General features: G+C 37.2%; 1 protein-coding gene across 4 annotated transcripts in view; it reads right to left on the bottom strand.

Moving 5' to 3' along the window:
* The window catches only part of myo6b (myosin VIb), a 157880-nt gene that overhangs the window by 20975 nt on the left and 109970 nt on the right, over positions 1–26935 (bottom strand). For 2 of the 4 annotated variants that reach the window (XM_021467148.2, NM_001004110.1), the window contains 3 exon segments: positions 19308–19386; positions 7874–8034; positions 7326–7361 (listed from right to left, as the gene is read on the bottom strand). In XM_021467148.2, coding sequence (XP_021322823.1) covers positions 7326–7361; positions 7874–8034; positions 19308–19386 — 276 coding nt within the window. 4 annotated transcript variants of the gene reach the window in all.

The following is a 26935-nucleotide window of genomic DNA, read 5'->3' on the forward strand; positions in this document are numbered from 1 at the left end:
TGTGATTAAGGTCAATCGATTATTGTGAACCTATAGTATAGTTTGCTTTTTCACAATCTGAACAGAATTTCTCCTTACCCTCAATATTGTTGTGAGGAATAATAATGACGCTATAATAAGCAGCACTTTTATAACCTTAGGAGAGACTTTTGTTTGATTAGGTGACTTCAGTAAGCTTCCCATTCCCAACCTACTTGAGAAAGATGTGCAATCTCACGAGCCAAAGCATTTCGACAGAAGACAATTATTCCAGTACCCGAGGCCAAGAATTAAAGTCATGAAATGATGATGTCACTCTACAGCCTTAAAGCCAGCATCCTCATATTAAAGCAGTGACAGGAGTCCCAGAAGAGACGGAGGGCTGTCAGCGCGAGTGGTGAGTGTGTCTGGGAGGAGCTCTTGCATGGCTGAACATGGTGACGCTGGATGTAGGGACACTCTGTCGACGCTGACAGCTGTGAAGAGCAAAGCTGCTTAACGGAGACCCTGTGAGAGAAGTCACTGAACCAGCAACCCTGCTGATTAACCCACTCATACAGGTGTAAGTGGAGTGCTAGCACAAACACACACAGCAACTGAAGAGAAATGTCAAGTGTGGTGCTGGAGAGGTTACTTATCATTCACGGCAGCTCAACCTCAGCGTTTTAAAAAGTACATTTAAAAAACTAACTACTTTAAAGTTTTCTTTTACACTTTAGTCACACTTATAATGTATCATTATCGAGTTATATTTAACATCAACCCAAGTGGCATTTATTTTAAAGACCACAATTATATTTTCTAAGCTGAATATTAAAAATCCAAGTTTAGATGATTAGAAAAGTATATTACTTTATCACTGAAAAGTTTAGAATACACTGACCGGACATGAGGTACATTATGAGGTACACCTTACTAATACTACTGACTTAATCCTTTGTGGCATAGATTTAACAAAGTATGGAAATATTTATCACATGCAAACAAAATATTTATTTTTATACAAGTGAAATGAAGAATCTACACTGTAAACAAAAAATGAACATTCGCTGTTATATTATTTTGCAATTCATGTTTTAATTTTTTCCCTCCATTTATTTATGCTTTTGAATTGCATTATGTGACCTTGATCTTTCTTCCAACAACTTTTAACCTTTTGAAGTTAAAAAAAGTTACTTTTATGAACATTTTTAATCATTTAGAAACAAATATGCTCAAACTAGGGCCAGCAGACCAAAGTTGGCCCATGATAGCCTCCAATTTGGCCCACCATCCAGTCTGAGAGGAGAGGAAGAATGATGGAAAAGGTTGGAGCGAATGCCTTTAACAGAGATCGTAATTTCTAATTTAACATAACCTTTTTGGTTTGATTTATTGCTACGCTACCAAAAAGTACACTAAAATTAAAATGTTCCAATTAAATGTTTCTAAATAAATTAGATTTTTTTAAATACAAAAATGTATGTAAAGAGGACAAGGCAGAAGACATTGGTGCGCAAATCAAGCCAAACACAGGAGCAGCTTGACTACTGTAACTCTATTCTATTGTTTTTAACTGCAATAAGTGCATTATGAAATAAAAAGATTTAAACTGCATTAGGTTATACAGTATAAAGCAATGTTTTCTATTTATTTTGAAATATTAAATAAATCAGTAAATTATTCATGGCAAATTAATAAATGGCTTTGGTATATTTACCCACCACACTCGATCAAGTTTGGTCTTTGGCCCTTCACTAGAAAAAGTTTGGGCACCACTGGTTTAAAGTGATATTGTCTGGGTTGGTGATGTAAATTACAGAAGAAAAACCTTGAAATAAACCGCCAGTACATTTTCTGTTAGATTGCAGATTCATTTCTCTATATATTATTTCTTATATTATTTTAAACAACTGAAATGTCAATAAAAGTAATTTTGTTAAACTGTACAGTTGAATGTTTAACATCAAAAGTTGAGGTCCCAAAGCAAAGATCAAGGTCCCATAATGCAACTCACAACTGTAAATTAATGGAAAACAAAAAAAAAGGAAACCGTTTATTAACAGATATTTTTACAGTGAAGAATGAGCACACGGAACTGCTATTTTGATGAAAAATTCAACATATACTTTAGTACATGTCCTCCATCATTGCTTTTAACCAAAAAAGCATGAATTCATGTGTCAGTTTGCAATTATCAATATTGGTCATACTGTTGAGAAAGTGCTCAAGACCATTTAGTAAATTTAAGGGTACTATTGCTGTAAATATTGTTCACTTTCTTGTATCATTTTGTTTTGGTGGATCTCTACTGTGATGATTTTGGTCAGTAAAAATCTGTCAGTAGATTTTTACTTGCATTATATAAATAAGACATTGAATCTAAAAATCTTCTACTTTGAAAAAAAAAGCCACCAACATCCTGAACATCCTAAAGGTGAGTAAATTTAACAGCACTTCTTCAGTTTTGAGTGCACTCTCCCTTTAGGCAGCCTTTCAAGTCGTTTCAAACATTGATGAGTAAACAAAAGTAGCTGAGACAATGTAACCATAATTTGTTTCCAATTGCCACTTGGTTTGACATTTTTACAAAGCAACAGCATTCATACATTTTAAGCACCTCCTAAAACATTCATTATAAAATAAAATATGCAAAATTCAGCTAAAAAGCTAAACAAATCAAGTCTCAAGAGTAAATACTTTAGTAATTTAGTTGGATATGTACTACTACTTTTGGATAATTACTCCACAGCACTGCTAAACTGCCATATGGGAAACTTCCTAAGTGATGTGCGGAGAAGACCAAACAGACTGATGGTTATTTTATTGTGACAGATTTCTTTCTGCTATGATCTAATTGAAACTGATGACTCCATTTGACAGCACTAGAAGAATCATAAACACTGCAACAAAACTCTATTTCCCCCTTTTAAAGCAACATTTATCAGTCAACACTAAAAAGTCGAGATTTCCTGTTTGAGCACCATCATCCAGAGCTCAAAATGTTCATGCTGAGAGCTAGCAAATAATACTCACAAGCAGGTGAAGACTGCAGTGTTGGTTAGTAAAAAATAAATATATACACACTGCCTGTCCAAAAAAACGATAAAGTCACACTCTAACATTTTGTTGGACCTCCTTTGGCTTTGATTTTGAATTACTTATTATGATTTTGAGTATTTGCCATTGCATCGCTTCACTATTTTTCTGCAACGTCAACAACATTTATTCTCATCCAGAGTTGGATTATTTTTTCACCAATAGCTGATAGTCTTCTCCAGCACATCCCAAAGATTCTCGTTAGGGTTAAGTCTTATGAATTCAGGCATTTTCTTCTTTAACTATATGTCTGTGTCATCCGGGGGAAAAAAATCCATTGATGGAACAACCTGGTCTTCAGCATATTCAGGTAGTCATCTGACTTCATTCTTTGGGCACTTATCATTGCTGAATGTTGACCTGATCAACTGCTGGATCTCCAGACCACAGAACTGCACCCAGAGGCTTTTATGGTAGCCACTAAACATGATGGGTGCATCACTTCATCTGCCTCCCTTCTTACCCTGAAGCAACCGTCACTCTGGAACAGGGTAAATCTAGACTCATCTGACCGCTAGACCCATTTCCATGTCCCTTAAAGTCCAATCTTAAAGTTTTCTACTAAATTGAAGTCTTTTTTTCCAATTAGCCTCACTGGAAAGTGGTTTCCTTAAGGCTACACAGCTGTTTTGTCTCAATCTTTTGAGTTCCCTTCACTTTGTGTTTGGGGAAATGCTCATAATTTCATAATTAAACATAGCCTACTGAGTTCTACTGTTATTTTTTATGATTTTATTTTACTATAAGTTTGAATCTTTCTAAATCATAATCCTTTTTTTTTTTTTTTACTTCAGCAATCTCCTGTGAAGTTGTCTTTGCTTGACGCATGCCAATAATTCGCCCCTACTAAAACAGATTAACATCTTCTCCACAATCCAGGATGATCATGACTGTTTAAGAAATGACAAGCTGCTCTCTGCATCAATTAGGGTTAAATAACTTGTTAGCAGCTAAAGCACAATTATCCATGTAGGGCTGGGCTAATAAACGGTATTGTATTGAATCGTGATAAAAATGTATGTCAATAACAATGATACAATTTGTTTTTACTTTATATTTATCAAACAGCTAACCACACTGCATAAAAGAGCAACAATGGCAATGTAAAAGTCTGTTGATATTAGAGTGTGTTGGTATATGAAAATATGTTATGCCATTTAATAATTTTCTAATATTCTAATCTAATTTTTGTGGCTTTAGTCATTGTTGGGGTAGTCTTTTAAATCTGGAAGCATAAACAATGTACAGTGCATCCAGGAAGTATTCATAGTGCTTCACTTTTTCCACTTTTTTATGGTACAGCTTTATTCAAAAATGAATTTAAAAATTATTTTATTTCCTCAAATTCTACACACAATACCCCATAATGACAATGTGAAAAAATTTATTAAAATTAAAAACCTGAAAAATCACATGTACATAAGTGTTCACGGCCTTTGCTCAATACTTTGTTGATGAACCTTTGGCAGCAATTACAGCCTCAAGTCTTTTTGAATATGATGCCGCAAGCTTTGCACACCTGTCTTTGGAAATTTTTGTCTATTCCGCTTTGCAATACCACTCAAGCTCTATCAGGTTGGATGGGAAGCGACAATGTACAGCCATTTTCAGATCTCTCTAGAGATGTTAAATAGGATTTAGGTCTGGGTCCGGGCTGGGCCACTCAAGGACATTTACTGAGTTGTTGTGAAGCCAATCCATTGATATTTTGGCGGTGTGCTTTGGGTCATTGTCCAGCTGGAAGATAAACCGTCACCCCACTCTAAGGTCAAGAGCACTCTGAAGCAGGTTTTCATTCAGGATGTCTCTGCACATTGCTGCATTCATCTTTCCCTCTATCCTGACTAGTCTTCCAGTTTCTGCTGCTGAAAAACATCCCTACACCATGATGATGGTATTAGTCTGGTGATAAACGGTGCCTGGTTTTCTCCAAACGTAACGCCTGGCATTCACTCCAAAGAGTTCATTTTTAGTCTCATCAGACCAGAGAATTTAGTTTCTAATGGTCTGAGAGTCCTTCAGATGCCTTTTGGCAAATTCCAGGCGGAGAGTGGCTTCCGTCTGGCCACTCTACCATACTGGCCTGATTGGTGGATTGCTGCACAGATGGTTGTCCTTCTGTAAGGTTCTCCTCTCTCCACAGAAGAACACTGGAGCTCAGAAGAGTGACTGGAGTGACCATCAGGTTATTGATCACCTCCCTGACTAAGGCTCTTCTCCCCGATCACTCAGCTTAGATGGCCTGAAGAAGAGTCCTGGTGGTTCCAAACCACTTCCACTTACGGATGATAGAGGTCTTTCCCTAGGCCTGTCCTCGAGACAATCCTGTCTCGGAGGTCTACAGACAATTCCTTTGTCTTCATGCCTGGTTTGTGCTTTGATATGCACTGTCAACCCTGGGACCTTATATAGACAGGTGTATACCTTTTCAAATCATGTTCAATCAACTGAATTTACCACATATGAACTCCAATTAAGCTGCTGAAACATCAAGAATGATCAGTGAAAACAGAATGTACCCTAGCTCAATTTAAATCTTCAAGGCAAAGGCTGTCAATACTTATGTACATGTGATTTTTTCAGTTTTTTTGTTTTTTATATATATTTTATATATATATACTTTGTTCACATTGTCATCATGGGGTATTGTGTGTAGAATTTTAAGGAAATAAATTAAGTTAATCTATTTTGGAATAAAGCTGTAACGTAAAATATGTGGAAAAATTGAAGCACTAAAAATACTATTTGGATGCACTGTTCGATGCCAACAGTCAGTTAGCGAGTAAACAAATGAATAAAAATACATAGGCATGTGCGTATAGACATATAATGTAATGCTGTACAGTAGCGTTTCATTTGTTTGTTTTGGTTGTCTTCATTTTAATCGTTTTGTGATGTTTGTGATGATTCGATGGTGTGGTTTATCTGCCTGCCTGATTCCCACTGAACTGGGCAGGTTGTGTGACATTTGATTCGGGGGAAGTTCTGGGGGCGGGGTTTGTGTGATGCGCTGCAAGCTTCTAGCCCGACAGAGGAAGCGTGACATGGTTTCGGCTTTACTGCTCATGCTCCCGGGCTAATGGCATGGACCGGCCCGATAAAAACCCTGGCTCGGCAGTAGAAACGCAGCTAATGGGAATCTAAAAGTGTGCTGATATTAGAGCTGTACGTATTTTTCGCCAACTGAAAATGCATCTGCCCAAAATATGTTAAGCCCTTTAATAATTTTCAAATTTTTGTGTCTGCAGTCATTGTTGCAGTACTCTTTTAAATCTAGAAGCATTAACAATATATTGAAAATAATTTAAAGATTGTATTTGTCGCCATATCGCCCTTCCCTACATCCATGTAGTAATTATCCAAAAGGAGGCCTATTTGCTTATAGGTAAATTCAGGTGATGATTTAGTTTTTTTTTTTTTTTTGGACGGGCAGTGTATGTGGTATGTGGTGTATATATATATATATATATATATATATATATATATATATATATATATATATATATATATATATATATATATATATATATATATATATATATATATATATATATATACTTCAATATATTGTATATTTTGCAGCAAATGGAAATTTGGTTTCTATTTTATCTGTTATAGCACAAACAGACATAGGATATAAGGTTGAGATAGAAAAACTCTGTTAACAGACTCTATGTTCTTGTTTTCAAGGATGTTTTCTCAATAATGAGTTTGATGATTCTTTGATGGTTTGGAGATAAAATAGATCATTCTCAGACCACTAGATATGACATTGATCCTTTTTTGAATGTGCATTTATGGTGAAGTTTGTGCTCACCATTCAAGCTAAATAAACGAATAAATAATAGATCTGTTAGAAAGTAAGTTTATCCACAAATGTTATTCAAAAGCCTCACAGTTTATCATTTATGTAGAACAAAAAAGCTATGCCAATTTTTAATATTTACATATTTATCCATTTGTTTAAAGTCTGATCAACAAACACCCACAAGAACCCTACACACCCTCCCCCTCCCAAAAACCTCTAAATCTACAAACATAACCACATGCTAGGTCTCTATTTAATCCAAGAGTTAATTCATGTATGAAGTATTTAGGTTAATATGAACACTAAGAATTAGCCCATTGTTTACTGTGACTTTCTAAGGGTAATCTGCTATATCTAGGTTGTGGTGAGATTAGGGGAACAGGACGTGACTGTGGGTGAGTGTGGTTAGATTGAATGAAGTGGAAAACTGGATAAAAAAAGGTCTCTTAATAGGTCTTACATCTCTGTGAAGAACCAAACACCTGTGGTAGCATCTCTAAAATGGAGATGAAGCACAAACAAGAGGTTTTGGATGACAACACGCTCCTCTTAGCACCTTGTTAGCATGTGTAATAAACAGTAGAACAACCTTTTATTTTATTATACACAAAGTAGGAACAGGTGACAATTCTTTGTCCACTTTCATTAACTAAATGAAATATGACTCCCGAGTGCTGCACCGCAGGCGACTCGTGTTTCTGTTTACCTGCTTTTGTAGGCGCACCAGTTGGCCACAGTAAAAATGATTCATGGCATTTATGTAACGCTGTCTGGCAGTACCTTGTTCTTTGTTTGTTGTTCTGTCGCCGCTCGAGACCATACGGGCTCTTTTCAGATGGAAATCTCCATATAAAAATATCTGTGATTTATGTGTGTTTCGTGAATGGTAACCAGGGATGCAACACGGCGTGGAGTCTTTCTTTGTTTGCTTTAACCCGTTGATGCTGTTTGAGATGTGGATTTTATTATTTAAATATAATCTGCATGTGTGTGTGTGTGTGTGTGTACCTGCGCAAGATGGGATCCATCTGGGCTTCATCCTGGATGAGTTCTGCCTCGTTCTGGGCGATCCTCATGGCCAACTCTCTGTCCCTCCTCTCCTGCTCCAGAATGGTCTGTCTCTGAGTCTCTTCCTCCCGGTCCAATGCCAGCTGCATCTCAAGTTCGGCCTGGAATAAGCATACATCGCCACAAATCAATAATACACGCACACACAATTCCTGACACCTTCGGCGGTTTCCACACCTGTGTCTTCATTCAGTTCCAACTGGATGGCACCAAACTGAGACACGGGCGCACAAATGGATGTTGGTGGGGGTGCTGAGAGTAATGACCACAGATTTGAGCTCAGAGCATTGAACTGTGAGAGGCCAAAGAAGAATTTGAATGAGGCTGACACCATCCCTGTTTAAAAAGACTTTCGGATGCTTGTTTGGTGGTGTCTTCAAGCAAAACCTTCTTTGTGGACCACTTTCAAAGAATTTGTCATCGTCACCAGTTTTGCTGGTGAGCAGCCAGCTTGACCAAAATTAAAATGAGGACAAACCAGTCTAACCAAGAATAGAGAAATAATAGGGATGTCCCAATTGGGTTTTTGTGCCTGAGTCATTTGATTTTGAGTATCTACCGATAGTGAAACCCAATCCGATACTTCTATAATACATTTTTAAAAAAGAATAAAGAGTGAAGAAACAGATAAAGGATGTTCCTTATTTTTTATTTAATCCATCCTATTTTAACATTTAAAAACTCTGTTAACAAATAGTATGTCTGTGAAGTTTGAACAATCAACTATTAAGTAACATCAATTCTTCACTTTTGGACTTTAGTGCAACAGTAAATATAAAAAAATCTAATATAAAAACGAATAGCACCCCAACTTAAAATACCCAGCAGGCAATCCCAAGTTTATTTCTCTCACAGTTTGCTAAGGCAATGTTGTCATCATCAACTTTTTAATAGACTGATTTCACCAACCGCCATTTTTAAAAGCGAAATTGAGGCTCTGGTGGGTAGAAACCCGGAGGAATCGTTGAGAGTTACATAGATACGTTGTGCAGCTGGCTGTATATCTTATCAGCGAAAAGAAAGTGACACAAATTTAGAATTTCACTTCCTTTTGAGTGACCCGAAGGTCCATTCTGAATGAATGGTAAAAATAAAACAGACATTAGAGTTCATTTTCAGAGTTAAGGGGAAATGGCATTAGTTAGCTAACGGTTTCTTTCCCAAACAAACAAATAGGCTAATTAATGATAAGCTGCTTTAAAACTTCAAATGTTCAACAACCTTACAGTTTTATATGTCTTAACAATAAAAATGAAAAAAAAAAAAAAAACGTACCTTGGTCAGGATCGAACACAGATCCGACAGCGTCGAAGTGCAACGTGCTGACCACTAGACCACAATGGCACTATTAAACTGAGTGGCCGGAATGATATTTACATGAGAACTACCCTGCAGGCTACATTTTGCTCATAGGCCTGCGAGACAATAAATAAGAAGAGCGGAGCTGCGGCAAAATAATGGATAAAAATAGTGAGGCTATGGTCAAATAAATAAATAAATGAAAAAAAAGTGCGACTGCGACTGCTGCTTTCTCCGTTCACCATGCTGGAGAGGAACAGTCTGGGCAAATGTAACGCAGAGTGATTGTCATCGATTACAGCTCTCATCTGATTGGCTGAAAGGTACGAGTTGCTTGCCCTGCCTCTGGCAGGAGAGTCTCAAAAATACACACACACGTATCCAGGGGGGGGGGTCGTACGTGAAAGAGGATTTGCACATTCTCATTCAGGATGAACTCGCAAGTTTTAAACATTCAAAACTTTTTGTACACTCTCATACATCTGCAAATGGTGTTACGCATTTGTTAAACGTATTTTATGAATATGTATTTTTATTTTGTGCACGTGAAACTTTTTTGTGAATATAAATAAATATTTTACGCACGTGAATTTGATTTTATGCATGTGAATTTGGCTACGCATGTGTACATCGTGTCTTTTGCGTGAATTATTGAGTCTAATCTGTCTCCATAGTTCACAGCTGTTCCAGCATTAGCTCATGACTAATCATCAGACGATTCCTAACTCACTATAAATATTATAGTTTTCTTATCTCAATATCTTGGTCTTGAAGAACTATCTCAATATCGCAATGTCAGATTTTTCCAGTATCGTGAAGCCCTATTACATAGTATCTGCTTTTCCTACTAAGGGGGTCAATGGTTACTGATTTTCAGCTTTTGATGGTTAAAGAATTTCAGCTTTCTTTAAAATATCTTATTTTGTGTTCAACAGAAGAAATTTTAAGAACTTTGCAAATAAATCAATTACTTAATTTTTAGGCAGTGCTCACTTTTTTAAGTCAACTAATCGTTGTAGAAGCACTTAGTTTACTTATATTTTATGTAAAGCCAACCAATCGCATTTTACAGAATAAAAAAAAAGATCTCAGCAAGGCTGGGGGTTGTTTTTCTGTTAAAATATGGACAGGACATACTGAAGGACTGCTTATTTTTTCTAAATTACTTTTAGTGTACATCACTGGCATGAAATACGATGTTCTACATGTTGGAAGTGGAAGAACATTCTCATTCTAAAAAAATATCCCCAAAGAAAGAATATTTTACTGGTTTCCAGAAAGCGAAAGATCATTTTAAAAGCAAACACTTGCTAAAACCCGATTTTGCTGACTTTCAGGAAGGCAGCGAGAAGCTTTTTGGTCATAACATTTCTCAACATGAGAGCATGTTTAAAGCAGGCTACAGAATTCCCTCAATCTCCTCCTGCAGTGGCGTCTGGTACATCTGAGGGAAGAGAGATTAGCAGGGTGGCCCTGCCCCAGACACACCGCAACCCATCTAAAGCACTGCCCACTGAAAGGATATTAAGCCATTACGCTCCTGCTGAGTGCTAAGGTCTGATTAGCTGTATAATCGAGGCTGTACTGCAGCCAGCCGGTCAGGGATTCTACGTCTAGACTGTGTAAAATGAAAAATAAATAAAAAAAACTAATGAAATGGACAGCATGGTTTTAAATGTGTAAGGACAGTCTGGGACATAGTCCAGCCGCATGGTCCAAAAGCACAGGTCACAACAGAGCAAAGGAGCGACTGAAGTGCGAAGCTTTTTCATCAGAAAAAACCTCACAGAAAGAAGAATGAAGCAGGCGCTATTCTGGAAAAAGCCAGACTGAAGTTGAATACCCTTATATACAAAGACATATACAAAGACACAGATATTGAGGGTTATTTCACACACTGGTCATGATAAATCTGTGCTATGAATCAAACTGCTAAAAGCAGGAGAGATGTGGTGGAAAACAGAGTGATGTATTATGGCCGAAAATAACTGTGATAAAGATTTTATAAACAGGGTGACAGCAGTCTCTGAGTGAATAGCAAATGTTTTCTGTTGCAAAAGGTCTTCAATTTATTCAAGGACTTAAAGATAGCTTTGAAGCTAAAAGAAAGATTTGTTGTTTTTAAGCCAAGGTAAAAGAATAAATTTAACTGAGCAAGGCCAAAAAAAGGTCAACGAAATTAACAAGACTGCATCGCAAATTTAAGATAAGGGGCCAAAAAACAGTTCTGCACAATTAAACGAAAACTTTCCAGATCAAAGAATAATGTGAAAAGTAATTACATTTCTGTCCATGTTGCATCAAATTACTTTTCACATTATTTTTTTTCTTGCAGCTTTGAACATTACGACCATACACTGTAAAGAAACAGCATGTTTTCAGAAGAGCTTAGAGGCAGGAAAACATCTTTTAATTTGGCTCTAGTCATTCGATTATATAAAGAGAGAGCAAACCAATGGGCTTCACTTGATTACTTCACTCACGCTTGATTATCACAAAGGTTTCAGAATTTACTGAATAAATTACATAAATGGGCAATCAGAGGTATTAATATTAGTCACATGAGTGTAAAATCACAGTCAAAAAGCAGAAAACTCAAAACACTATCTTTGACAATCCACATCTTTGTAATACGACGTCCCAGGCAGTGTATGATTGGTTACAAACTTTCCTAATGAGATTACAACAATGACATATTTTAAGTTTTAAGTTTGCTGTATTGTATTTAAGTGTGGTTTATTTATAGACTAATTTCGAGAGGATCACATGCTTATCATCAACATGGCTGGCACCTTATTAACTCCGTAATCTGCCCTATTAGATGATTACGAAAGCATTTTAAATAAGCAGAGTTTTTCACTCCAGTTATCTTTTTCTTGAAGCTCCCCCCCTTCCACCCCTACTTCCCACCCTTTTTTTCCGATAGGGCGACACAGTGGTCCAGTGGCTAGCACTGTTGCCTCACAGCAAGAACATCGCTGGTCCAACCTCCTATTGGGTCGGTTGGCGTTTCTGTGCGTAGTTTCCATGTTCTCCCCCTGTTCGCATGGGTTTCCCCCGGGTTCCCCGGTTTCCTCCTACCATCCAAAGACATACACCATAGCCAATCGACTAAACCAAATTATCACCCAAGACAACCTTAGTTTACACTTCTCACACGGCGACAAGCAGGGGAGTTCTCAAGATCTACCTGAGATCGAACTACCCTCTGGGAGGGAGCCCCGGGCTCGAGGATAGTACATGCTCAGGGCTTCCTCCTGGGACAGCATGCCAATTACGCTTTATTTATTATCAGCTAAGTGTGAATTCTTGAAAATGTATTTGACTGAAAATGACACCATCATTATATACTGTAGCTCTCATCTGATTTCAGCACTCCCTGAAGTGGCATAAAGTAATGAAATGACTGTGATTGACCGTGAAGGTCATCAGTTCACTGAACTCACCGCTATTTACTGAGTGTAACCACAGATACTGGGACACTAGAGCGTTTTAAAGCAGCGATTCATCAGCACATCGCTTGTATGTCAGCTTATAGACAAACCAGCTAATCAACATGACTAAAATGCTCCAGTGTCCCAGTATCTGTGGTTAAATAACGCTGAGTTCAGTGAGCTGACAACCTTAACGGCCAATCACAGTCATTTCTGTTGAGTGAATAAAAAGAAGGGTAAATCAGCACTGTTTAAGAACATACACAGAATTTAGCCTATATTTCATTCACAACAAACCTCCAGATCAACCTTTAATTTAATGTCTTTCCTTCTAAAATACTACCCTCTACCCAATTTGTTTGTGACAACTTCAGTATGACTATTTTGCATGTGTGTATTTCAAAGTACATCACACTCTTGGTGTGTGTGAGAGAGCAAAAGGCACCGACCTGTGGAGCGTCAGAGCAGGGCTCATTAATATTCACAACAATTTCAAATATGGCCCCTACCAAGCTTTTCACAATATGGGTAATTCCTGTGGTTATAAATGAGCATATAAGAGCCATTTATGGAGAGTTGTTACCCCTACCTAAACCACAAACCTACATATGCAGGTAGATTGCAGAGAACAATTTAACATAATGAATGAATGCACTCTATTGCCCATTTAAAAGGCATGCAAAATCATCACACACCAGAATTAGCACTGTATCACATCAAATCCTGCCACACTACATCAAATTAAACATATTGCTTTCTATAAACAACCACTAAGCATCTACCAACAGCAACCAGCAACTACTCCAAATGTTTTAGACCAGGGGTCTCAAACTCGCGGCCTGCGGGCCATTTGCGGCAATATTTTGTGGCCCGCGCCGACCGCTGTACACTGACAAAATCAGCAGAGCGGGGAGAAAGAGCGCTCCCCGCTCCGCTGATTCTATCCATACACAGCGGTCACTGGCATTCCCCGCCCACCGTGTAAACAAAGGGGCGGGGATGCCGGTGACGTCACCACGCACCCCGCTCCTTTGTTAGACGCTGTGACGGGCGGGAAGTGTTAGGAGGGAACTCGCGCCGGCCAGAACCAAGGTAAGCTGTTCCCGCCCCTGCCTGACACTTAGCTACCTATCTACAGCCTGCCATCTACCTAGCTACAGCCTGCATCTTATATATATTATAGGTAGATACAGACTGGTACAGACTGATGTGACTGGAGTGGGGTGGGGGTGTTTTATTTATACATATATACGCCTTTTTTAGGTGAGGGAATGGAAGTTTTGAGTGAGTTCCCCCAAGCCATACTGAGGGTCTCAACTGCTTTTGCTCTAAAGCCAAATGTGGTTCAGATTTGTGAGAAGAAGCGCTGTCAAGTCTCTGGCAGCAAGGAGTAGGCAAAAGATGCCATGTTCAGAAGAACTGTTCATAATCTTCACTCGATGTTCTATTAATGTTCAGGACACTTCATGTTCAGAAGAAATAATTAAAACTGTTAATAATGAAATTTGAGAACTTTTTTTTTGTGAAATCCCTTATGCGGCCCAGCCTCACCCAGACTTTGCCTCCTGCGGCCCCCAGGTCAATTGAGTTTGAGACCCCTGTTTTAGACTGTCATTTTGAATGAAAAGAAACACATATGGTGCAAATGTCATGTAAGTGTAGTTAATAACGTCTACACAACATCATTTCTATGTACTGGACATAGCATTAACATTACATTAGCACACCATCTGTAAGCAGTGCAGCACTGAAATGTACCTCCTCCAAATCAACAGGCTTGGCACCAATGCAAAAGTATGCCTTGTTGTTAAAATTAATGTTCTGTGCTCTCTGCTTAGAAGTTGTTCCTTCGTTGTGTTTAAATTGCATCTTTTCTATCTCGTTTTACATTTGAACAACTAAATGAATGCTAGGTATAACAATTTAACTGACTATTATTGAATAATAGGAACCATTTTTTATTATTTTTTGTCTCTTTTCTTTTAATCTAACGATTATTTGTATTGGTCATGTAAGGGTCATATATTAACTGAACTTCTAATGTTGTGTGTGAGTGCTGTGCATACTAATTAGCATTTTTGCAGAAGTAGATAGATGCGGGTCCAAAATTAAATTCAGCTCTGCAGAAACTTCCTGTCTGAAGAGAGGTGTTAAAACTGAACACAGAACACAGAAAGATGTATACTTTGTTGTTGGGCAGAGAATTCATAGAAAAGAGGAAGTATGCCGAAGGGGCGGCCAATGTAGGACTGAACAATGACTGACAAGTGACGTTACACCAAAACTCCACCTGTTAAGATCGGTGGTGTATATATGCTGAAGTCAGGAAATGTATGTTAGTTGCGAACCTCTTGAATGTAATTCTTGTATTGCATTGGGGTAATGTAACCCAGAGCTCTGTCATCGAATTATTCATTTGTATCCAATAAATTACTAATATTTTTGACATTGAAGAAAAACCTCTCCTGACCTTTTCTCTTGAACACTCATGGAATAGAGATAGATATTCCAACACTATGTACTCACTATAAACTAATTAATACTCTAATGATGCTGCTGAAGTTAAGAAAATCAAGGATATAGCCACGCAAACAAGTGGCTTTCACTGAATGTTTTCCAGCTGCCTTAAGAACAATTTGTGCATATCATCAATTGGTGTTTAACATCACTGAGCAGCACATTTTACTGTTAACATTTTAGAGTATTCTGAATCATTTAAGCAGTTGGATACATTTACATACATTTGTGATTCAACACACACACACACACACACACACACACACACTTAACTGAACATGACACGAAGGGTGCCTCAGAATAGCAAAAAACAAGAGAAATGAAAGACTGGTAGTAGAAAAGGTCACAGTAGCAATTATTCTTACAATAGAACTAGAATATACAGTGAGATAGACTCTAAAGAAATGGCAGAATTATCTTCTCAATAATTAAAGTGCAGAATATTGAATAAATGTTTGGCTTTGTTGAACTAATCAGCAAAATATAATGTGCGTAGCAAAAGGTTTTATTAATGTAGTGGGTTTTAATTAAAAAATGTATTTAAAATGTTTAATTTGTATATATACAAGAGAGAGAGAGAGAGAGAGAGAGAGAGAGCGAGAGAAACAGAGAGTCTTAACATTTGTCTTTATTTCATATATACTTAAATATATCCTTAAGACTTGACTATATATATATATATATATATATATATATATATATATATATATATATATATATATATGTGTGTGTGTGTGTGTGTGTGTATATACTTATTTATTTATTGATATGTCCTAGTAAGGTGTACCTAATAAAGTGGCAAGCATTTTCTCTAAATTGCTTTTTTTTTCCTGCATTGAGCCATGAATCTTCATTCACTCTACTCTAGCTCATTTTGCAGTTCTGTTCATAACTGTATGATGATGTCCTGTCATCAAGCAAATTATAAGCCCTCTTGTGAAATTATTATTTTTCAAATATTTGCTGTTTATTGTAGAGAAGATTTTTCAACACATTTGTAAAAAAAAACAGATTCAATAACTCATTTCCAACAACTAATTTCTTTTGTCTTTGCCATGAAGACAGTACAGAATATTTTTCAAGTTATTTTACAAGATACTAGCATTTCAGCGTACCTTATTAGGTTAACTATAGGCAAGTTAGGTTAATTAGGCAAGTTAATGAGTAATATCCTAGTTTGTTCTGTAGCCAACATATACTATCTGAAGGGGTTTAATAATATTGACCCCCTTATTTCATTCTTTTGTTTTCTTTTCGGCTTAGTCCCTTTAATTATCCGGGGTCGCCCCAGTGAAATGAATCGCCAACTTATCCAGCATATGTTTTACGCAGTGGATGCCCTTCCAGCAGCAGCTCATCACTGGGAAACACCCATACACACTCATTCTTACACACACTCACACACTACGGACAATTTAGCTTCAATTCACCTATACCGCACGTCTCTGGACTTGTGGAGGAAACCGGAGCACCTGCAGGAAACACAGGTAGAAACGCCAACTGACCCAGCTGGGGCTTGAACTAGCAACCCTCTGGCTGTGAAGCGATTATGCTACCTACTGCGCCACCGCAGTTTGCTGTTATTACAGCCAAACTAAAAGTAATGACTTATTGAAGAAACAATATATATATATATATATATATATATATATATATATATATATATATATATATATATATATATATATATATATATATATATATATATATATAYACACACACACACACACACACACACACACACACACACACACACACACACATACATACATACTTACAGTTAAAGTCAGAATTTTTAGCCCCCCTGTTTATTTTTTCCCCAATTTCTGTTTAACGGAGAGAAGATTTTTTCAACACATTTCTAAACATAATAGTTTTCTGAACATAATAACTCTAATAACTGATTTATTTGATCTTTGCCAAGATGACAGTAGGCGACGGAGTGGCGCAGTAGGTAGTGCTGTCGCCTCACAGCAAGAAAGTCTTTGGTTCGAGCCTTGGCTGGCTCAGTTGGCGTTTCTGTGTGGAGTTGCATGTTCTCCCAGTGTTCGAGTGGGTTTCCTCCGGGTGCTCCAGTTTCCCCCACAGTCCAGAGACATGCGGTACAGTTGAATTGGGTAGGCTAAATTGTCCGTAGTGTATGAGTTAGTGATGGGAAGTTCGGATCATTTTACTGACTTGGATCTTTGAGTCTCGTTCATCAAGATGAACGAATCTTTTTTCGAGTCATTTCGTTTATTTGGTTCAATTTGCCAAAATATTATTAAAATGTTACAAATTGCTTCCAAACACATCTACAACTAGCCCAAAGGGTTGATTGCATGACAAATAAGTCATAAGTAGAATATAACAAGGAGAAAGTAATATTTCAATGTTTACCTGCTCTTTTGTCTATGAAGGCTTTTAGTCTCTTTGCTCAGCTCACCTCTTCATGTCTTCAAATGTCAGGGGTTCATTCACGTTACACTGACAGTCACATATAATCAATGCACAGTCTAAGCCGATAGGAGCCATGATCGTTCGTTCATCACGTGAGAGAATGACTCAAACCCGAGGACTCGAGAGATGAACAGTTCAATTCTTTTTCCGGCTCTAAGCACGTATGATTGGCCCATGAGGAACGAGTGTCTCAGACCCGATAGAGGACTCGAGAGATGAACGGATCAAAACTTTTTCCGGCTCTAAATGCGTATGATTGGCTCGTGATGAACGAGTGACTCAGACCCGATAGAGGACTCGAGAGATGAATGGATCAATTCTTTTTCCGGCTCTAAACGCGTGTGATTGGCTTCTGCCAATGTGATGAAGACTTGAAATTACCGCACACGCGGATGAACTAATCACTCCCTGAGAGGACTCCCTAAGTAGTTCCCGAGTCATATTGAAGATTCGTTCAAAAAGAACGAATCGTTCATGAACAACCCATCACTAGTATGAGTGTGAATGCGTGTGTGTGGATGTTTCCCAGAGATTGCGGCTGGGAGGGCATCCGCTGCGTAAAAACATGCTGGATAAGTTGGCAGTTCATTCCGCTGTGATGACCCCGGATTAATAAATGGACTAAGCCGAAAAGAAAATGAATGAATGAATGAATGAATGAATAAATGAATGATGACAGTAAATATTTTACTAGATATTTTTCAAGACATTTCTATACAGCTAAAAGTGACATTTAAAGGCTTAACTAGGTTATTAGGTTAACTAGGCAGGTTAGGGTAATTAGGCAAGTGATTGTATAATAATGGTTTGTTCTGTAGATTATCGAAAAAAATATAGCTTAAAGGGACTAATAATTTTGACCTTAAAATGTTTTTTTAAATAATTAAAAACTTTCATTTTAGCCAAAATAAAACAAATCCAGAAAAATAAAAATATTATCAAACATATTGTGAACATTTTCTATAAAGGGGGGCTAATAATTCTGACTTCAACTGTATATAGAATATACTGTGAAACTTCCCTTACTCTCTTAACCGTCACTTGGTTCACAGCGGGGCACAGCCTACTCAATGACTGTCACATTATTTACAGTAATTGCTGTTGCTTGGATTCCTTCTATTGTCCTCATTTTAAAAATCGCTCTGGATAAAAAGAGTCTGCCAAACAACTCAATGTATTGTAAACTAAAACAATTATAGTAACAACTGTCATACATAAAGTGAAATTAACAAAAAAAAAGCAACAAGACAGTGAGAATTATTAGCGACAGAACAGAACAGAACAGAACATTAAAGCCAATAATCATGCGCAACAGTTCTCGGGTCACCATGGGCTACAAAGCGTCTCTGCAGGGCGAGTTGTCTACAGGGAGCAGCGTAAGAAAAGTCAGCCAAGCCCCCAAACACAGCATCGCCATTGGGAGAGAAAGAGAGAGAGGACAGAGGACTTTGACTCCGCAGACGCAGCATAATCCAGCCCCAGGAGGTAAGCAGGGGCTGATGAATAAACCCACAGGCCGCTGTGGCAGCTCAATACAGTCATGATTATGCCTGCAGAACAGCCAGTCCCGACCGGCTCTGAACATGCCAGCGTGAGACGGAGTGGGCATTTGCTTTTGCCGAAGGAGTCAGCGGAGGAGAGGGATCAATACACAGAGGGAGCGCGCGCACACAACACATACACACCTGCAGGACTCGCTCTTCCTCTTCTCTTTTCTTCCTCTCCTCTTCCTCCTGCTTCCTCTTCTGCTCCATCTCAGATTTCCTGAAGAGAGAGAGAGAGAGCGGTTAATGAGTTTACTCTTGATCAATGGCCCGCAGGAAGGGGACGCCAAAAACACCCACAGGTGGATTCACAATTGTCACAAAGAGAAGCGTGGACTGAATGTAGTGTTTGCCGTGCCCTTCAATGGCAGGTGAAATTGAATAGTGCGCTGGGGAGCATTGTTGAGGAGCGCTGTTACCAAAATGTTAGAATTTTCATATCAAAAGAACTATATATTTATATACATCTCACAAACAACTCCTTTGCATCTAGTTGTTGTTGATGTTGAATTCAGGTGATGACATGTTGATGCTTGCCAAACATGAGATCTTGAAAATATAGACAAACGTTCATATGAAACAAAATCAATGCTAAAAGTATTATAATAAAAGCCTTGTCGAATGGCACAAACTGAAAAAATATAATACATGGAATTAACAGGTTAATAGTGTGGAGGAATTATGACGTCAATTTGTATGCAAAAAACCCGGAAGCAAGTTAGCATTTTAGCAGTTTCGGTTTCCTCATCCGGTTTCCTCATCTCAATGGGCCCTATCATACACCCGGCGCAATGTGGCGCAAGGCGCGACGAAATTGTTTTTTGCTAGTTTCAGCTTGAGTCGTTTTAAGGTGTTGCGCTAAGCTGTTTAAATAGCAAATGCATTTGCGCTCATAAGAGCGCCCATAGGCGTTCTGGTCTAAAAAGGAAGGCGTTCTGAGGCGCACTGCTGGCACGTTGCTATTTTGAGAAACTATAATAGATTCTTCAATAGAACAAAACAAAACCCGGTCTAAAGTCCAGCGCAGAGTTGTGTCTCAATTACACACTGCTTTATACACACAAGATTTAGAGAAATACGCAAATATCTTTACATATGAAAAAATTTTAATATTAAGGATATATATAGTATATAAATATAAAGGATTAAAATATTACAAAACATATTATTTTCTAGCCTACATAAATATGAAAAACCACTGCTTTTATGCCTTCTTCATCTCGGGAGGCTTTTTCAGTTCATTCATAACAATTTGCTTTTGTATAATGTTATTATTATTAGCAGTATTATTTATTATATCCATATTTATATTTGTTTTATTTAAAAAAAGCTTAGATTTGCCCATCTGCAGGTTTTAGACCATATGGGGCAAAGCATGTGTTTTAGGATATAACTCAGGTCTTTGACCATACTTCGTTATTATTGTTCATTTATTCGTTTGCTGGAAATTAAAACTGAATTTAGAAATAGTTTTGAAACAAATCTTCGCGCTTAACAAACAAAATAAATTATTTATAGGGTAATTGATGTCTGTGCGTAAAGTAGATCATTTATCTCTCATTCTCGCGCGGTAGATGCTCTGTTTAACTGTTTTCTTGCTAGTGAAATGTTTCCACTTACACTTACTTTACTTCATGTAAATACCAAATGCGCTTATGGCGCGACACAACTGACTCTTAAAGGGAATGGGAGATGAGACTCTGATTGGTTTATTCTCAAAACACACCTAAAACTCATTAAGAAAATAAACTCAACCCTTTTAGATCATGCGCCACAGCGCAAAGCGGATTTTTCTGTCCTTATATTAGCAAAAATGCATTCTGACACGCCCTAAATGGGCGTTTTGCCCTTTGCGCATGGACAGTCTAAATAGAGCGCAATCACTTTTTTCTATGGGATTTCGGTTAAATCGCTTAAATAAGATTTCAACATTAAACACATCAGTTACTGTACATCACACTCTTGATTTTTTAAAATCTGATATGTTTCTTTAAAAAAAAAGACGGTTGCTATCAAGTTGCTAAATGGGACTACAGGTTATATGTCATCGAGCTGAACTGGTCTGGAATGCAGCCCGCTTGTGATGGGCATTTGGATTTGTCTGTTATTTAATATTTTCATGAATAGTATTTTATAGTTTGTAATATTTTTTTTATTGGGAATTGATATTGTGTGTAGTCTATGCCTTCACTTGTAAAGACTGTCGAGACACATTCAATTGTTGATCCTTTATTTTAATTAAATGATATTATGGGGATACTGGCAACGCAGTGGCGCAGCAGATAGTGCTGTCGCCTCAAAGCAAGAAGGTCGCTGGTTCGAGCCTCGGCTGGGTCAGTTGGCGTTTCTGTGTGGAGTTTGCATGTTCTCCCTGCGTTCGTGTGGGAGTCCTCCGGATGCTCCGGTTTCCCTCACAGTCCAAAGACATGCGGTACAGGTGAATTGGGTAGGGCTAAATTGTCCGTAGTGTATGAGTGTGAATGTGTGTATGTGGATGTTTCCTAGAGATGGGTTGTAGCTGGAAGGGCATCCACTGTATAAAACCATGCTGGATATGTTGGCGGTTCATTCAGCTGTGGCGACCCCCGGATTAATAAAGGGACTAAGCCGAAAAGAATGAATGAATGAGCTGCTTTTCACAGTACTTTGTGACAAAAAAGAATAGGGAATGTCCTTTACACTTAATTTCTGTCATCTGTTACTAAGGTAAGCGGGCTGTATATGCACACGGGGGATACACTTATTATTAACACGTCTTAGGATAATACTATGTTTTATACATACAATTTTAAAACTATTACACCAACTGTAAAGCAAAACAAAATTTAATCCACGCGTAAAAGTCCCGCAATACCCGACAACTCCTCAAATGCAGAATAACGTTTGTCACTGGATCACCTCTTGAAATCTGAGGACTGACGTTTACTCGATCGCCAGCTGGCTTTTGATACATTAGGGCAAATATAAATGTCCAAAACATCTTACTCATTTTATTCATAATCATTTTATTACTTATAATTAGGGTTAAACAGAATCTGTCGGCTTTTTTTTGCTATTTCTTCGCAGATTTTTTCTTTTTTAATCTGCAGATTTATGCATGATTTTGGGAGTATTATAACTAAAAACTTAAAATATGAAATTAAAAATAATACCTTTTTACTTTTATTTAATTAACAATACAAATCCATGTAATACAACTTATTTGGTAAACAGTAAGTCTCTCAAATAATATATCAACTACTACTTTACAAACTGTATTTTAAATTAATCATATGGACATTTACATATCAGTCAATAATATTACTAAAATGAATTTAAAAACTGAACTAATATAAATGTACACACATTTATACAAGCAAATAAATAGACTTAATGATGGGCTAAAAATCTGCGGAAATCTGCTGATTTCTGCACACACAGATTCCGTATGGGCATACTTATATTGTTCAAGACAGTGATATTCATTTTAAATACTACTTCATTGCCTTTATTAGCTTTTTTTTCTTGCCTATTTATTGGTATTAAAAACTTCAATTGATGATAAAGCAGCTGGAGATCTTCAATTTTCATCAATTTTCAGTTAATTTTATTTCAGTTTTAAAAAAATTCAATTCTGTAAATCCAGTGGTTTAAATTCGGCTGTTAAAATTCGACATTACATCTGAGAAAAGCAATAGATTGCATTAGATTGGTCAAGAATTAATGACACTAAAATGAAACTAAAGCATGTAGTGATGTTGAAAAAACAAAAAACATTGATCCATTTTTAGGTGGAAGTGCAGAACTGCTAATTAGATGTTTATATCTTCTAAAATTGTGTGATTGTTTTGGAACACATTCCCTTTAGACATCTTTACAACTGACATACTGATTCTAACATCTAAAAACGTTATTTTAATCTAAGTATTTCATGATATGTCCCTGTTTAGGTTTAATGACTTGAGTTGACGAGAACAAGTTCAAGGTCATGTTAGTGTAAAAAGTATCTTTAAATTGTCAGTCATAGCTGTGATGGCTTAGTTTAATGTTAATGTGAAGTTTAATGTTCAGCCGTCATCAGAAATCATTTTATTATGCTAATTTGATTGGAAAGATAACTCTGCTGCTTAACCTATTTGTGGAAAGTCTAATGACTTCTATAGAGCACAGAAAGTTCAGCATTTATTTTAAATGGAAATATTTTGTAACATTACCATCACTGTCACTTTTGAACACTGGATGCGGAGTAAAATGAAGTAAAATATTAATTTCTTTAAAGGAAAAAAGAAGAAAAACCTGACTGAGGTTGATAGTGAGAGCACTACCAATTCTAAAACTTCAGTCAATTATTTTCCTTAGCCCCTAAGGCCTAGTCCCTTATTTATCAGGGGTCACCACAGCGGTATGAACCAGCATATGTTTTAGGCAGCGAATACCCCATCCAGCTGCAACCCAGTACTGGGAAACACTCACCTTTTAGCAGTGCTGTTAAAACCACAACACTGTAGCTCTTTTATTAAGTAGAAAATCACATTTTAAATCTCAATTTTGATCAGAAAAAAAACAATTAGATTTATTTCTCGAAATCCAGCAACCCTATGGTATATCTTCTAAAGATGTATAGGGTCGGCAAATAAATTAAGATTTAATGCAGACTTTTTAAAGCAAATTATGTATATGCTTATGCATTGGTTTTCAATTCTGATGCCATTTTACAGATTTCAGTGTGCACTGATCCGCAGTCCTGAATCGACAGACGTGAAAAAAATGCTAAAAAAAAAACAAAAAAAAAACAGCAAGCTATAGCTCACAACGAGCAATAATATCAAGGTCATACAGAGGTAAGCACAGCAACTGAAGACACTATTTATACAAAAGCCAGTAAATTCTTGGAAATTCAGGTGATAAGTAGAAAGAAGACATGGATAAGGGAGAAAAAAAGGGCAAAGTTTTTTTAAATATTTATAGTATGACTCCTTAAGTTAAACTTGTATCGAGCTGTCACTGTAATACTGATGAGTTCAACACCTCGCTGTCAGTCTACTGACTCCTCCACAAGCGTCTGACATACTGAGTGGCCAAAAAAAAAAAAAACTACCAGTATGTAAAAGCGACAGAATCATGATGAAATATGGATGTGGAATGGCTTAAAAGTTAATTAATTTTGCTATGACTGTTCAGCCTGAGGTCGCATAGTACATCATGAAAAAATGGGCAAAAAAAAGTTACAATTTAGACAAATTTTCCCAGTTAGCCACTGAAATTAGATCAAATATGAAAATGTTTATTGGATTCAGAGTCTCTTTATACAAAAATACTATTTTAGATTTTTTAATTAGATTTATTTTTTAATTAGATTTTTTTATTAGATGTACAAACCAGAACCGCACCTGTATCGCCTCAAGGCTGATTTATACTTCTGCGTCAAACGCCGGCGTATGTTACGGCACTGACACATAGCCCTTCGCCGTGGCACCTCTCAAAAAATGTAACTACACATCGCAACGACGCGTAGCGCAAGCTCTGTGATTGGTCGGCTTGGTATTGCTGACGAGTCTGGGCAGGACCGAGAGCCGCGTGAATGGTGCGAGCCCAATGAAGCGATTGCTTACAAGTGTGGAGTCCCGTGAAGGAGCTCCGGATGGAAAGTTTTGTTTTGTGTTTACCTCATAGTTAAAGTTGTTGCACGTCCGCCGGTTCCTGCCTCAAAATGAGCAAGTTTGAGCCACTTGTACATCCCGGAAGTGTTCAGGAAAAGCAAAAAAGTAGCGAAAATACTCAACACAGAGGAACATTTACACCTCACTGCCAACTAGCGTTTCGGAAGTGTTAACGCAGACCAACAGAGACCGCGTTCAGAAGTATAAATGCACAGCCACGCGCGTTGCATGCAGTATAAATCAGGCTTATGCCATCATCTAAATCCATTTACAGAAAAAAACAGTATGTTTGCTGTTTGTTCGAACTACTTATTCAAAATGAGCTGAAGCAACACAATTCTTGAGTTTTTTGGGAAGACAACCTAATTGTTTTACAGTATGTTTAATCCACTTAAATTTGTAAAAGCTAAGGGCTCTATTTTAACGATCTAAGCGTAAAGTCTTGTGCTTATTCTCTGAATGAGTTATGGGTGTGTTTTGAGTATACTGTAACATGCATTAAACCAATCAGTCTCATCTCCCAATCCCTTTAAGAGTCAGTTGCATTGAGCAATGGGTCATTTTGCTATTTACATGGCGGACTTAATAAGTGGAAAAACTGAATGCTTTACTAATGAGAAAACAGTTCAACAGACCATCTGCAGTGAGGATAAAGAATGAGCCTTCTCCATTCAGCCTTTTTACTTTCTCTTTACTTTACTTTTACTCTTAACTTTACTCCTTTACTTTCATGGATAAGAAAACGGTGCTTTACACACTCCACTGAAGATATCCATTAGCCTACATATTTAATTTAGTTTATTAAGCGCAAGGATTTGCTTCAAAACTATTTATAAATTCAGTTCTTATTTACAGCAAACAAATAAATGAAGAATAATAACAAAGTGTGTTGAAAAAGTTATATTCAAACACAAGTCCTGTTTTCAAGTCCTGATGCAAACGTCTCCAAAACCCGACAGGTGGAAAAATCTAAACTTTTTTTAGTAAAACAAGTATAAATATGCATATAATACATAATACTGCTAATAATAACAAATGCAAATTGACAGGAATAAACTGAATCCCCCCACTCTTGGGTTGAAAAAGGCTTAGAGGCAGTGGTTTTTATATTTATGTAGAAAATAATAATTGTTGTAACATTTTAATCCTTTATTTTTTTATATGTGATATTTGTGTGGATCAGGGTGGGGCCAAGTTGGAGCGCTCACTCTGATCCGCCAAGCTCTGCAGGTTGTGGAAATTCCAAATTGAACTAAAACAAACAATTACAATTGGCTTAAGATTGGCAAGGAAAATTCGGCCCAAGCATTAACCAGCAGGAAAAATAAAAAATATTTGTGTATTGCTGTACATCCTGTGTGTATTCAGCAATGTGTAAGTGTTTGGACCTGCATAGACACATAACTAACGTTCTCTGGTTTTAGTTGGTCAATGATGCAGTCTGTTTCAGTTCTTCAAAAAGGGACCTTAACACACCTCCTTTTTAGACAGGAACACCCATGAGTCCACACAGTGGCGCAAATTGATTTGCTATTTAAACAACGTGGTGCAAAATGTGAAAATTACAGTTGCGCTGGTTTGAAAATACCAACAAATAGTGCGCCTTATTGCACCTGTGTATGATAGGGCCCTGAGACATTAACTTAATTCCCTCATGTTGCCCCAACATAAACTGAATGTATGTAACCAAGCATTTTTAGTGTACATTACACAAAGACACCTGGGAAGCTAAAATGTAGCTCTTGTAGCTAAATTGACATTATGGCGTATATATTTCACACAGGGACATCCACAATTATTGAGGAACAAAACTATAGCATAATGTATAAGGGTGTGTTCACACTACAGTTTGGTTCTGTTGGTTTGTTTGATCTGGACCAAAAATAAAAAAAAGAAAGCATTCGATCTTAAAATTGATTTTGATATTCCCAAAATATCAAAATCAACAGTAGGCAGTAGATCTTTCTCTTATCTGGCACCTAAACTCTAAAAAACATCTCTTTGCATTAGCATACACATAAAGCACCTAGACTGCAGCTCTGCACAAGAAGTATGGCCAAAGGAGAAATGGTCATCCCCAAACTGAGCCTGGTTACTCCCAAGTTTTTTTTTTCCTTTCACTTTTGTCAA

This window comes from Danio rerio, chromosome 17, assembly GCF_049306965.1.
Source record: "Danio rerio strain Tuebingen ecotype United States chromosome 17, GRCz12tu, whole genome shotgun sequence".
NCBI lineage: Eukaryota > Metazoa > Chordata > Actinopteri > Cypriniformes > Danionidae > Danio > Danio rerio.